The sequence below is a fragment of the Saccostrea cucullata genome, unplaced genomic scaffold (assembly GCF_032062105.1).
Source record: "Saccostrea cucullata isolate Sc308-1 unplaced genomic scaffold, CSIRO_AGI_Scuc_v1 ctg16214, whole genome shotgun sequence".
Taxonomy (NCBI): Eukaryota; Metazoa; Mollusca; class Bivalvia; order Ostreida; family Ostreidae; genus Saccostrea; species Saccostrea cuccullata.
In genome coordinates, this window is record NW_026917993.1 from 1 (window position 1) to 13,876 (window position 13,876).

Consider the following 13,876-nt stretch of genomic DNA (forward strand, 5'->3'; position numbering starts at 1 on the left):
AATATTGTGTAGTTTTAGGACATCCCATTCTTCAAAAAGCATCATGAGTTACACTGAAATGGAGCTTTAAAAAATTAGAAGAGGGAGTTAGACTCCCCGCTTCGGTAAAACACAAATTGCAACGAATATGTACATATTTTTGAACTTACATGTATCATGACTATTGAAGTTACCACAACACATGTTTCGGTCGAACACGTGTTTACTCGGTGTTTATTTAGATCCTCAATTTGATTGGCTATTATATTTATGGAAAACCTGTTCTACAGGTATTTGAAGAAACAACTTGACCGTTTTATCAATTTCTAAAGAAATGGGCGTGTCAAAAGATGACAATAAACACTCTAAATATAGCTCAAAACGTTCCATTCGAACGGAAAATTTTACCACTTCAATGCGCTTCATTGTAAATAGAAACAAAAAATGGTACTTGTACAAGATGTAAAGCTTACACCCATCCACATTTACAATTAACTTCACACAACTGTTTGACATGAACTGGTGCCTTACTATATATTGCAAGTAACAAAACAAAACGAAACAGTCGCGATTTGCTGCAAAACTGTAGTCAAGTTAATTAGCCGAATTTTTTTACCGTACGGTTACCTGAGGAGGGGGAGTGGTCCAAGTAACAGTGGGTCATTATCCTGGAGACCCCCAGTACCCAGATGTCAAAAATCTATATACACGTAGCATTACACAGGAAGTCTGGTGTCTGGTGATCAGGGCTAACATTCCGTGTTTTGTGTCTAAATTTGAGTGAAACTACTTGAAATTATTAAAATATTTTAAAATAAAATTTATTTATAAATACTTTCAGCGATATCTATAATAAAGAAAAAAATTATAAAGTAATTGTTTTTTTATTTTAAAAAAATGACAAATTAAAGAAAAGACACAAGTAAAACTACAAAGAAACATATTTTTTTTCATTAAACTTTTGTAAATATCAGAAAATAAAAAAAAAAAATATATTTATTTTCATAGGTAGGCCATATCCGTTGCGTGAACATATATACAATGTACCGTACCGCGATAGGAATATTGCCTACGTTCTGATCAACAATAGTGTCGAAAATATTCACCATTTCCGGGTGTTGTGTTTTTAAAATTTTTTTATTGTTTGCAATATTTCTTTTATACATTTAAGAATTGATCTTTGGCTGTATATATTCACTTTTTAATTTCGAATATTGGGTATTGACAGATGTTAGGAAATTCGAACTAAAAGTTACAATCTCGAAACTCCTAGCTGTTTCTGACATTTCAGCTGTTTCTGACATTTCAGAACTTTGCAACAAAACATGGTATAGATTGTATTCATATATACGTAGATAAAACAAGGGATAAATGAATTTTTTATCCGTGCCGTTTGTGCTAAATATCTTCTTATTTATCATATTCCAATTTTAATCGGCAAATAGTTTTTCTGTGCACGGATTTAGTAAATTCTACAGCAGTATCTTGGACGACATATCGCCTAAAATACAATATAGCCGTTGAGATTAAAAGCAAATATTTTATGAAGTCATGTTTTAATTATCTACTCTCAATTGTTTTTAAAATAAAATTTTACCAAGATTCTTTTTTTAACCCCTGTGTATACAAGGCGGCGAAATGAAAGTGTTTGACGCGTGACCAGGCAATCGTTTTCAAAAGACACAAACTCAGACTATCAGGTAGCACGGGTAGCTGGCCTGTCAATCAAATCAGAAGCTATTGTTTTTTAATGATTGACAGGTGGTAAATTATTGATCTTGAATCAGGTAGATTTAAGGAGCAGTAACATAAAATTGGGTGTTTAAGTAGAGAAAATGTAGAGGGATGCAGCAATCTTACACGTATCCAAGTGATTTTTACTACATATATATCCAAATCTGAAGAACTGCACAATTTAACCATGTACATCAACACCAATTATAGAGTATTAACGGAAAGCTTAAACATATATTCCTTATACATTTCATCGTTATTTGGTAACCCCCCCCCCCAAAAAAAAATTCAAAGGCCTGATAATTTCAAAATGCTTTTTATACTTAACATGCTTAATCTATTCCAAACTTCCCCTCAAGTGTTGATATACAACTAACAGAATTTTTTGTTATTGTTTTATATCCCCCCGCCCTCTCTCTCTCTGCATGGTTTTTATTCCACTTCTGCTGTCAACAACTAAAATTGAAATTTTCTGGAGTTAAAAAAAAATAATAAAAAATGAAAAAAAAAAAACCTAACTGCGGGTGCAATAATTTTATACAGAGAGAGAGAGAGAGAGAGAGAGAGGAAGCCATGTATTATTTAATGACCACTGAGTACTGGCATGCAATGTACCTAATTATTAAATTATGATGATTTTAATTGGAGGGATGAATCATGAAAAACAATCTTAATTAAAACCCTTTGATTAGTGCTGTCATAAAAGGGATGAACTGCAGATTGATTTTCAATTTATTAATTCTGAAAATCTGTATAAATTTGTAAAAGATCAATTAAATTGAAAACAGTGAATTATCGCTATTTCACACCTTTGAAAATATATTGGAGAATTTTGCCCGAAGGAATGTTCTACACCTTTCAGAGTTTCAGTCTATATGATGATATACCCGGTATATACATATATTCAAGAATTCATTTCCACACAGACTGATCATTACACGAGCCATTTCCTGTTTACTATATCCATTTGTGTATACATAGCTGGTTTCAGAGTAACTAAGCTACTCTAATCTTTTTTTTTAAGTTTTCCTAGTAAAAAGCACATTTCAAAGTGTTCATTGATGAAAATACAAAAAAAAAAAAAAAAAATGAAAAATTAACCTTTTTTGTAATTTTACCAAATGATAATTATTGTGTTATTGCCATTGAAAACTGTCATTGACATATTGATAAATTTCCAAATACTTGGATGTAAGCAGAAACATAATAACTGTTATTTATGTCTCTGAAGTAAGGCTCCATACTTAATGTTCAAATGACATTGAAATTTTATACATATACTGTACAATTGATTTATGTATATACGTTAAACCTATGAACTGTATGGTTCTTGGTAATAAACAATACAATGGTTTGCTCATTCAAAATCATTTGCAACTTATTTTCATAAATAAGAATTCATACATGTATTACTCAACTTCTTCATATATTTCTTATTAAACAGATTAAAATGTACTGTATCTCATGGAATACTTTTCCAACATTTCTTTTTAATTTTACCAAATTAATTTGTGAATGCCTACATATAACATATGACCTTTTCTATTAAAATGTTCTTACTGGTGAAGATTATAACAACTTAAAACAGAGTTGAGACTTAAAATTATAAATTGTAAGAGGACTTGAATTTACAAAGGGAGAATCAATCATCATGTTATACTCAGTCAATCGTACTAGTGTGTTCTCTTAACTGGCCATAACTTTCTTATTTTTCAATGAAATTTGGCAAGTCTGGATTTATTTTTCTTGTAAAAGTATGGTCTTTCTTAATCTAAAATGATAAATTGTAAAACTGAAAGAGGACATAAATATACATAGGAAGAAACCATCAACATGGTGTACATATAGTCAATCGTACTAGTGTGTTCTCTTAACTGGCCAGAACTTTTTCATATTTCAATGAAATTTGGCAAGTATGGTTTTATTTTTCTTGTAAAAGTATGATCTTTCTTAATCTAAAATGATAAATTGTAAAACTAAAAGAGAACATAAATTTATATAGGAAGAATCCATCATCATGTTATACATATTCTCTTAACTGTGTTCTCATTTAACTTTCTTCATATTTCAATGAAATTTGGCAAGTATGGTTTTATTTTTCTTGTAAAAGTATGGTCTTTCTTAATACTAAGTGATTAAATTGTAAAACTAAAAGAGCTAGAACATAAATTTATAAAGGGAGAATCCATCATCATGTAATACACAGTCAGCCGTACTAGTGTGTTCTCTTAACTGGCCATAACTTTTTCATATTTCAACTAAATTTGGCAAGTATGGTTTTATTATTTTTTGTAAAAGTATGGTTTTTCTTAATCTAAAATGATAAATTGTAAAACTGAAAGAGGACATAAATTTACATCAAAATCCATCATCATGTTATAATACAGCAAAATAAGTGACTGGCCAAATTTTCATATTTCAATGAAATTTGGCAAGTATGGTTTTATTTTTCTTGTAATAGTATGGTCTTTCTTAATCTAAAATGATAAATTGTACAACTGAAAGAGGACATAAATTTACATAGGAAGAATCCATCATCATGTTATATAAAGTCAGTCGTACTAGTGTGTTCTCTTAACTGGCCATAATTTTTCATATTTCAATGAAATTTGGCAAGTATTGTTTTTTTTTCTGCAATGGCATAAACTTTTCTAAATCTTACATGATAAGTTGTAAAAGAACTGAAATTTACATGGGGAGAATCCATCCATGTCATATTCAGTACTACAGGTGTGTTTCTTAACTGGCCATAACTTTTTCATATTTCAATGAAATTTGGCAAGTATGGTTTTATTTTTCTTGTAAAAGTATGGTCTTTCTTAATCTAAAATGATAAATTGTCAATTTCTTGTATTTAGTAATTCTAACTTTATCAAAGTATTTGTTTATATATATTTTTTGAAACATTTAAGGAAATGAGAGACTGTTTTCTACTCAAGGCTATAAGTTTTAAAAATTTAAATAAATTATTGAAAAACAGAGGAGCTTTATAGCTGCCTTATAGACATAATTAATATTCAAAAATAAATATTAGATTTTATATAGTCAGTCCGTACCTGTATGCGTATTGAATGAATTTATTAGAGTCCTTGATCATGCTGACTGGTGAAACCTTGAGGGCTATAGGTCTTTTCTTTCATTTTATTTCATGTAAATTTGCTTGGTGTGGTATTTTTATTCCATAACACCTTCCAAATGCTAACATGATTAAAAATTCATTTATACCATGTTTACACAGTAAAAAAAGAGTCCTTACAGTACACATTAGACCCTAATAATCTACACAATGAAGTGATGCAGAAGACCACATGAAAGTGACATTTCAGTTGTATTCATTGTTGTGCATGGCTTTGTTGTTATATTTATATGAAATTAATTAAACCATTAAAATTCAATTGTTTGTAGTTTAATGTATGTAGTCATCTGTCCATCTGTCAGTTGAATTGTTAAATCATGATCCCAAGGGGTATTATGGGGCCACAATATCAGTGAAAACATAGAGGGGAAAAGGTTAAGAAATGTTTTTTAAACCACATTTAATCAAAGAAATGTCATAGCATCATCAATTAGTTTATTCAAGTTTCAAACCATGCCCCCTAAGTGGTAGATTGGGGCCAAACTTTTCAATACTGAATTCCTACCCAAAGTGCTCCGGTGAGCAATGTGGCCCATGGGCTTTTTTTTTTTTTTTTTTTTTTTTTTTACATTGCTTTAAAAGTTAATAAAAATTTTAAAATCTGTACTTTGTCATGATTATTGTAAAGATCATTCAAACATATCATCAGGTAATAATTGGTCCTATTTGCATGTTATAAAATTATGCAATATAACACTTTTATAGCTTTTTCAAAGGAATTAATAAATTTAAATCATAAAAAAAGAGATGAAAACTGGTTTTTAACCACTTTAAAGAAAGCATTTTTCTGATTTAGGATTGTGAAGCTACTACATTTACAGATTACTTAGAATGGAATATAATGGGGTTTATTCCCAAATCAGGGCCAGTGGGCATAAACATCTATAAGTATAATTGCCTGACGTCACGGCGTCAGGCTGTATAAGGATTGATAATTCCTTGATCCGAAACTAATAGATCATACCCAGAGAGCTAGATTTTGTGCAAGCTGATTTACATTGGAAATCTTTTACCTGCATTTTAAAAGAAACATTTTTCAGGGAAACAATGATTTTACTGATGCAAAATAATGCAGTATTTACTTTGTTTACTTTGTTTGCATGAAACATGAATGTGACATTTCAGTTGTATCTTTTTTTCTGCATTTCTATGTTATGTTTATAAGAAATGAATCGCTCTTTTCGCGCCAAATGTCACATTTAATCTTCGCGCCTTTTCTTGGATTGTTTGTAGTTTGTATTTAACTTCCATGGAATTAAATAAAGTTTGTTATTGTAACCTCCATCTTCTTATAATTCAGAAATTTGACATATGTTACATATCAGAATATGGACATGCAAAACAAAAGAAAGGTAATTTGTGGGTTTATTCCAAATTTTATCAGTGAAAACATTAGACGACCTGGGAAAACCTGTGCGAAATCTTGTTTCTTTTCCACAAACCACAGTTAATCAAAAAAATGTCACCTTTCAGAAAAAAAGCAATGAACACATCAATTAGTTTACATTAACATATGTATTTAACATGTAGTTATATCCATTCTCTAAAATGTTCACAATAATGATTTGGATTTAGAATAGGTGGCTTTAAATTTAGATCCAGGGGTAGATCAATCTACTTGCAGAGTTCGCATCATCTCAAGTCTTTTCTTCAGAGGTGAAAAACAACTGTGGCATCATCGGATGTTTAAAATTTTACATTTTAATTAAAAATAGTAATGATCATTCAAACATATAATCAGGTAATAATTGCATTGAATAAAGTTAACTCCACATTATAGATAATATATATACATTTTATGCTTTATTTCAAAGGAATTAATAAATTTAAATCATAGATAAGGCCCGAGGAGTGGGAAAAGAGTTGCGATTGGCAGAAATACATTAACCATTTGTTAACAACTTTCAGAATGCAGCAAAGCATTTTTCTACAAGTTAAATAATTAAATATTTTTGCATGTTTTAAAGATTATTTCAAACAAAAAAAGTATAAAAGGTTTATCACTTCTCCAATTCAGGGCCAGTGGGCATAAACTTTTTGAAAAGGTATAATATACTTAACTTTTGTCAGTGTAGCTGAAAAACAATCCGGATAAATCTAACAGTTTAGTTTTTGAATTTTACGCTATTTGTCAGAGTCACTCATATGTTTCTTAGAGTACGACTTATACATAGGGAAAGAAAAAGATTTGGGTGACAATGGTGCCAAATGAGGAATTATCTTGAGTAAACTGTAAAGAAGTATCACAAGTTATGATTTGATTTGGTCTCTTTCAATCAATTTCAAAAACATTCTTTGAAAGGTAGAGAAGTTTTTGTCTTTGTTTGAATCAAGTCCATTATGCTACAAACAGCAGAGCTCAAACTAAACTACATGTAAGTAGAACAACTATCATTACTGTGTGATTCACGATCAACAGTGTTCAATAACAGGTCACAGGACTGAGGAGTCGGCAGTTTTATCAGTAAAATAGTGAAAACAATAACCTGTGAGCTACGCTAGCGTAAACAAAGTCACATTATTTTTTACATTGTTTTTCTGATGAAATTGCCTGTACCGCCTCCAATGTCTTTTTTATATTCATTTCTTTCCCCCACTTGGAATATTAGATTAACTTTCAAACTTTTAATCCGTATTTGTTTACTTTTTCACTTACGGGTCAGTCAAAAAAAAACATAATTTAATTCCCTTCTTATCATGCTTATGCCATGTCTAATTTACATATGCAGTGATAAAATCTATTATACTATATAGCAATGAATTTGAAAAAAAATTTAATTAATTAAATTGTTACAAAGTTGATAAAAAATGTACATGTATTGTACTTAATTTATGTTGCAACTCCAAACAATATTTATTTTATAATTCTTACTTGATAATTACAAGCATTAAGAGAAATAATGTGGGTTTTTTTTACCCCACATAAAAAATTATGGGATAATAAACCCCACATTTTATTTTTAGTGAGACGTGGGTTAAAAAACCCCACGAAAAATAATATGGGTTATTTAACCCCATGGGGTGAAAAATAAACCCCATGGGGTTTTTGTGGGGTTTTTTGTGGGGTATTTTTAAGTTCATGTTTCCCCATGGGATTTTTTTTTTTGAACTCAAATATCTCAAAAACTAGCAGAAAATGTTGAATTTTTTTTTTCATAAATCAATTTGATTATAAAAACCCCACCATTTAAAAAAACCCTAAGATAATAGCTTTAAAGGAAAAGGGTGTGCAAGTTCGGAAAAATGTCCATTCCGAAGTTGTCCGTCCCACTGTTAGTGGTCAGTGAAAAAGACAAAAGGTGTCATTACTGTGTACCCCGAGTCACTGGTAAACAATCAATGGCTTTGAAGTTCTTTCATAATCGTGTTAGGGTTTTGAAAACCGATTTTTTTTAATCAAATCAAAGTAAAAATATGAAATTGAAATTGACAAATTAAAATTGTGCATAATCTGACGATTATTTTGGTATCCATCATGGACGTAAAATAACTGAAATTCGCTTTAATATACTTAAAGAATATTTTGTAACATAGTTTAGGATAGAAATATTTATACAAAAAACCCTTAAAAATCTAATTTTGAGGGATATAAATAATTGATTATTTTGTTGCAATAAATACAACAGTGGACAACATTAAGTTTCCAGTTACTGCCAATGAATTACGCCATGTAAAATCTGAGTTCTATGACATTGCCAAATTTCCAAATTGCGTTGGTGCAATCGATGGTACTCTAATATTAATTAAGGGCATGAGTGGACCACAGGAGCCTGCTTTTGTATGCAGAAAAAACTTTCATGCCTTAAATATTCAGGTCGTAAAGATTCCAATATGAGGTATAAACGGTATTGATTAAAACATAAATACTAGCACGTAGAGCAACTTGGGATTGTCAGGTGTTATGGAACATCTCGAAGGGGGTGGGTGGTTACTTCAGGATTCTGGCTACCCTCTCAAGGAAAGGCTCTTAACGCCATTCTTATCCCCAGCCAATCAACACGAAGTGAATTACAACGATGCCCATAGAAAGACTCGTGTTGTCATAGAAAAATCGTTTGGGGTATTAAAATTCAGATTTAGGTATTTAAACGCAATTTTTCGTTAAACATCTTTATATGTCATATTTGCAAGCAAATATTTTATTTCAAACGTTCATTACGATAAACGCGACCTTAATTTTTTTTTATTTGAAGAAAAAATGTATATCTGTTGCAACCATAAATAAACCTTGTTACAATTTTATTGTGAATTCATTTAAAATTCTGTGGGCCAATTTTCTTGTAGATTGTGGGTTTTTTGTGGAGATGTAATTTCGTGTATGGGTCGGTTTTAGATTCAGTAACAAAGAATATCTGTTTCTAAATTTCCTGTGAAGATGTAAATTCGTGGTTGTTTGGGGAGGGGGCTACCAACGAATATCACGAAAATTGAGCCACCACGAATTCTAATGATTCCACAGTATTTATATTCAAGTAAATCTTTGCAGGTGTTTACATCGAACTGGAGGAGTACTCCCCTTTCACCAAGTAGATGTTCTCAAATTATTCAATGCTGTATCCTGCTTCATAATTTAGCTGTTTCAGAGAAATTCCCCTTACTTGAGGGTGGGGTTGTACAGAACATCAATGACAATGCCGTGCTTAACGCAAACGCACCAAGGAGAGCACAGGATGTGCGCATTCAAGTTGCAAATTTATTTTAACAATTCATCTATTCATTAAATCACACACTTACATTGTAATAAAGAACATGACTACTTTATCATTTTGTGTTCCAATTTATTAAATGCCAAATTTGTTTTCAAATGCCGCCGCTATTCTCTCTAGGGCATCTGTTTTTCTCTCCTCTGCGATGGCTCTTCTCTTCTTCACTTCTATCAAATTCAGCATAAACTCAGCGTCAGGGTCGCTGGCCGTGTCTTGATTTTTAATGAAAAGTTTTATAATCAGAACAATGTCAATTGAAACAGAAGAATATCAAATAAAATCATATGTGTAATATGAATAGTTAAAAGTGCATGAATGAAGTTGAAACAGTTCACTAGGGTTTTTTTCTTAACAAACATAAAATTACGCGAAAATTAAAACTGAAGGAATGTTTAATACATTTTTAATTCATTTTCATAGCGTTGGCATTGTTTCTTTTTTACCTTTACGTTTGGATCCATACAGAGTTGAAGCAGAGAATGTGTCGGTGGAAGGCCCGGACACATGTACACTTGGAGCTTCTTCCGGAACGTCAACTTCTTCTACTATATACATGTACAAACATACAATTTTTAATTTGGAAAAAAAAATCAATATTTTTAATCTACACACTTATGTGTTCCGCGTGTGAAGAACATGCATATCAAATTTTTGACAATCTATTATAATAATTTTTATGAATTAAAATTTTATAAGTATATTATATAATATGTATAATATACAAACCAATCAAGGATGGAATTCCAGCGGAAGTTATCTGTTACAAAGAAATACTAGTATTTAGATATCATATATTTCATTTTTTTTTAATACTATAACTACTGTATACTACAATAATACTAAATATACAAAGCATAGAAAAGCATAGAAAAATCAAATAGTATATGAAGCAAAAGTCGGGAAGGCAACATTATGAGGTTATAGAAATACATGTAGTGAACGTATGTTTACAATGTACATGCATGTACCATGTATTTATACATACTTGTTTCAGAATTACTGGCAAAGGCAATATCAACCCCTCCGTCAATCCCAGAGATAAGTTCATCCGGTATAATTGACAAAATCTAGCAATAAAAACAAAAAAATAGTTGTTGCCTTTTTCAATTTATTAAAATAATAAACGGTGCGAAACATTAATGAAAAAATTATTATGTCAGTATCGGAAACTCATCTTAGCAACGATCGAAACGTTTTTTTTAATACATAGTACATATAATTATATCAATTTTAGGTAAATATTAGAAAACACATGCGTCAAGTTCCCATGCCTTGAATACAGATTCCGGGAAGACCTCCGCCCGTTCTCTTCGTCTTGTATTTTCTACTGGCTTCTTTCTTCTTTACAATGGATCTTGCATCTTTCCATTTCTTTTTTATTTCTTCTGTTTCCCTCTTGCACAAGGCAGAAGAAGAATTTATTCTGCAGTAAAATTTTAACACTAAATATATTTTTGAATCCCCAGTCTACATGTACCTTCATTTGTATTTTTTTTTGTTAGAAATTAAAAAAAATATACAAAAATACACAAAACCTAAAAAACATTCCTATTTTTGCCAATTTAGTTAGGTTTTTGACCATAAATATACATTATATGTAACATGTAGACATGAACAAATTGTATGTAATCAAATCGGAGTTGTTATTATATTTTTATTGATCGTTATTTTAAAAACCTAAATGCTTACTGCTTTGTGATGTCTTCCCATACAGCTTTCTTTTTCTCGTTTGTCACTGATGCCGACAGTTGTGCAAATAATACATCTTTGTTTTCAATTACACAAGATGTTAGAATTTTCATTTCATCATCAGTCCAGTTTGGCTTACGTTTTTTACTCTCCGAAGACATTTTGATTGTGCAGAGTCAATAGCGAATATTGCAGACGACAATATCGATATTTACATGTTTGTTTGTTACGAAATTCACATTATTTAAGAAAACGCTATGGAAATCAACATGACAGATCAGAGAGAGAGAGAGAGAGGTTTCTTAAATTATTTATTTCATTACAAAACACAGTTGCGAGTGTATTCTTTTCAAGATAATTCAATCTACGATTTATTTATTTTCAATCTAAATATGTTTCAACGCTTTTAAGTTTTTATTATAGACCTCAAAACAAATATTGCAATAAATAATAAAGAAGAACATGTTATCTTTTCCATATATCTTTTCAATGAATATCAAACAAATTTCTCTCTCTCTCTTCTCTCTCTCTCTCTCTTTATGATATGTATGCGCATGTGCATCCTTGCTCGTTTTCAAGGACGTAAGTCTGGCCTTAACGACGTTCGATCCTGATATTTAAAGTCTTAAACTTTTTTTGCCAAGTATATTTTTAGTTTCTAGATACATAGCTTAATTGAAATTGAAATCAAAAAATGGAGGTCAATATTCTTCTTTTAGCGCTACAGTACATTTAATATGACCTTTCTGCACTGAAATTTGTGTCTTAATTAAAAATTACATCTTCGACGTTTTCCCTTCAATATTTTTATCCAATTAAAGCATGAAACAAAATGAACTCTAAGTCTGTTTAAAAAAAGACACTTAAGAATTGTGACTATAAAAAAGTTTCAAATTACTTCGCATAATCAATTAATTGACCTTTCTGCACTAATAAAATGATATTTTTCCGGCATTGAAAATGTAATAAGCAAGAAAATTATTTTAAAGTCTTAAACTTTTTCCGATTTTAAGCACATAGGTCAAAGTTATTTTGAATATTTAGAAAAGAACATCAAAAGTGGGGGTATATGATGTACATTTTCAGATATTACTAAAAAAGTGTGAATTTTACGTTAAAGTTGGCTCCATTTTTTCCCGGATTTTCAGCATATTTCACTGCAAAAAACAGCTTTATGTGCAACCAGCATGGAAAAATAGGCATCCAAAGTTAACAGTACTGTTATACCGTATAACGGGTATTTTCTGCGGTTGGAAATTTTTACGCTTGAACCCCTAAAAGGTAGCAAATTAATTTTTGCGTTTTCAATTTCTGCGGTTGCACTATACTGCAAAAAATTATTTACGGGGCACAGTATAGGATCATAAAAATCTAAGATTTATTACAACACTGGCATGATTACGTTTTGTAAATTCACTCAGGCACATGAATGAATTCGAAAGGTGCATGAATACAGGTATTACGCTATTATACTTGATTAAACTACTACAGCTTTTAGTTACTCTTTGTAAAATTATGCCTAGTCCCCAATTGAAAATAATTTTCATTCTAAGCTAAAACAAACAGTTGCATAACCAACCACCCCAAAAATCACACGTGCCACGTGCATTGAGGCGTAACTAATACTGTCAGTCCGAGTCGTCTGATTTGAATGAAATTTACAAGACAAGCCATGTTGTATACACAAGCAGTTATTTTATTCACGGTCTCAAGACAATTCACAGGATTAATATTGAAAAGTGGAAAAAAAGAAAGAAAAACTGCCATATTTTATATGTTTTTGATGTCACCCGAATTTTCTCGCTAACGAAGACACATCCACGCATGAGTCTGCAGACGCACCACTTATTATACTTGCATGTATAAAATAAAATACTTGGTCATATTAAAAATATTTTGCGATTGTAATTTTTCGGATTTGTTTTATCCGCAAAATTCCGCAAAAATCGGACAACCGCAGAAAATACCCGTTATACGGTAGTTCAAATGGAAAAAAACTGATCATTTTCGTCTAAAAAACCTTCCGCCACAAAATATAGTCCCTAGCTTAATTCTACTTGAATGGAATTTAATCGCGGTTTTTTCATTAATTATAGTTTAATTTGCATTGTAGAATTCAGTTTTACTGTTAGAACCTAAAAATGATGCTTAATTTTATGAATAAAGGACCTGCGCGAAATACGCTCAAAATATCAGGATCGAACGTCCTTAACTTAGTCCGATACTAGTATTTACGGCCAGGCGTACGTCTCTTAGTGAAACGCAACTTACGCCGGACTAAAGTTTGGCGTACGCCCCGAGGCCTAACTTAAGTTTGGCTGGACCCGCTGCCTTTTAGTGAAACGGGCCCCGGAAAACAAAATTCTGTGCTTAAAAATAGACCACTTGCTGCTATCCATGAACTACTTTCATGGTTCTTTACACTCATTTTGAAGACAACGATACCTTGTTTTGAGCTTAAAATTATAATTTTAAAGAGCAAAATTTAAACATTTTCTCAACAAATGGTTGCAGAAAGAACATTGATGCACAGTTTGCAGTATTTTTTTGTTTTATTTAAGGCTCTGCTGAATTCTGTAGCTGCGCAGTTCTAAGGAGCATATCAAATGCATTTGACTGCAAAGTATAGATT

At 31.0% G+C, this 13,876-nt stretch overlaps 1 protein-coding gene and 1 pseudogene across 1 annotated transcript; one reads left to right on the forward strand and one right to left on the reverse strand.

Annotated features, from left to right (window-relative positions):
- Positions 1-8,600: 8,600 nt before the first annotated feature.
- Positions 8,601-9,592, forward strand: LOC134282497 (putative nuclease HARBI1; annotated as a pseudogene).
- Positions 9,593-9,630: 38 nt separating this feature from the next.
- On the reverse strand, positions 9,631-11,405 carry LOC134282411 (nuclear apoptosis-inducing factor 1-like). The gene is made up of 5 exons (XM_062764843.1): positions 11,245-11,405; positions 10,903-10,978; positions 10,541-10,622; positions 9,999-10,100; positions 9,631-9,767 (listed from the first exon to the last, which is right to left on the reverse strand). Exons 1-5 carry the CDS (start codon positions 11,403-11,405, stop codon positions 9,631-9,633), a joined length of 558 nt encoding a protein of 185 aa, XP_062620827.1.
- Between the last annotated feature and the right edge of the window lie 2,471 nt (positions 11,406-13,876).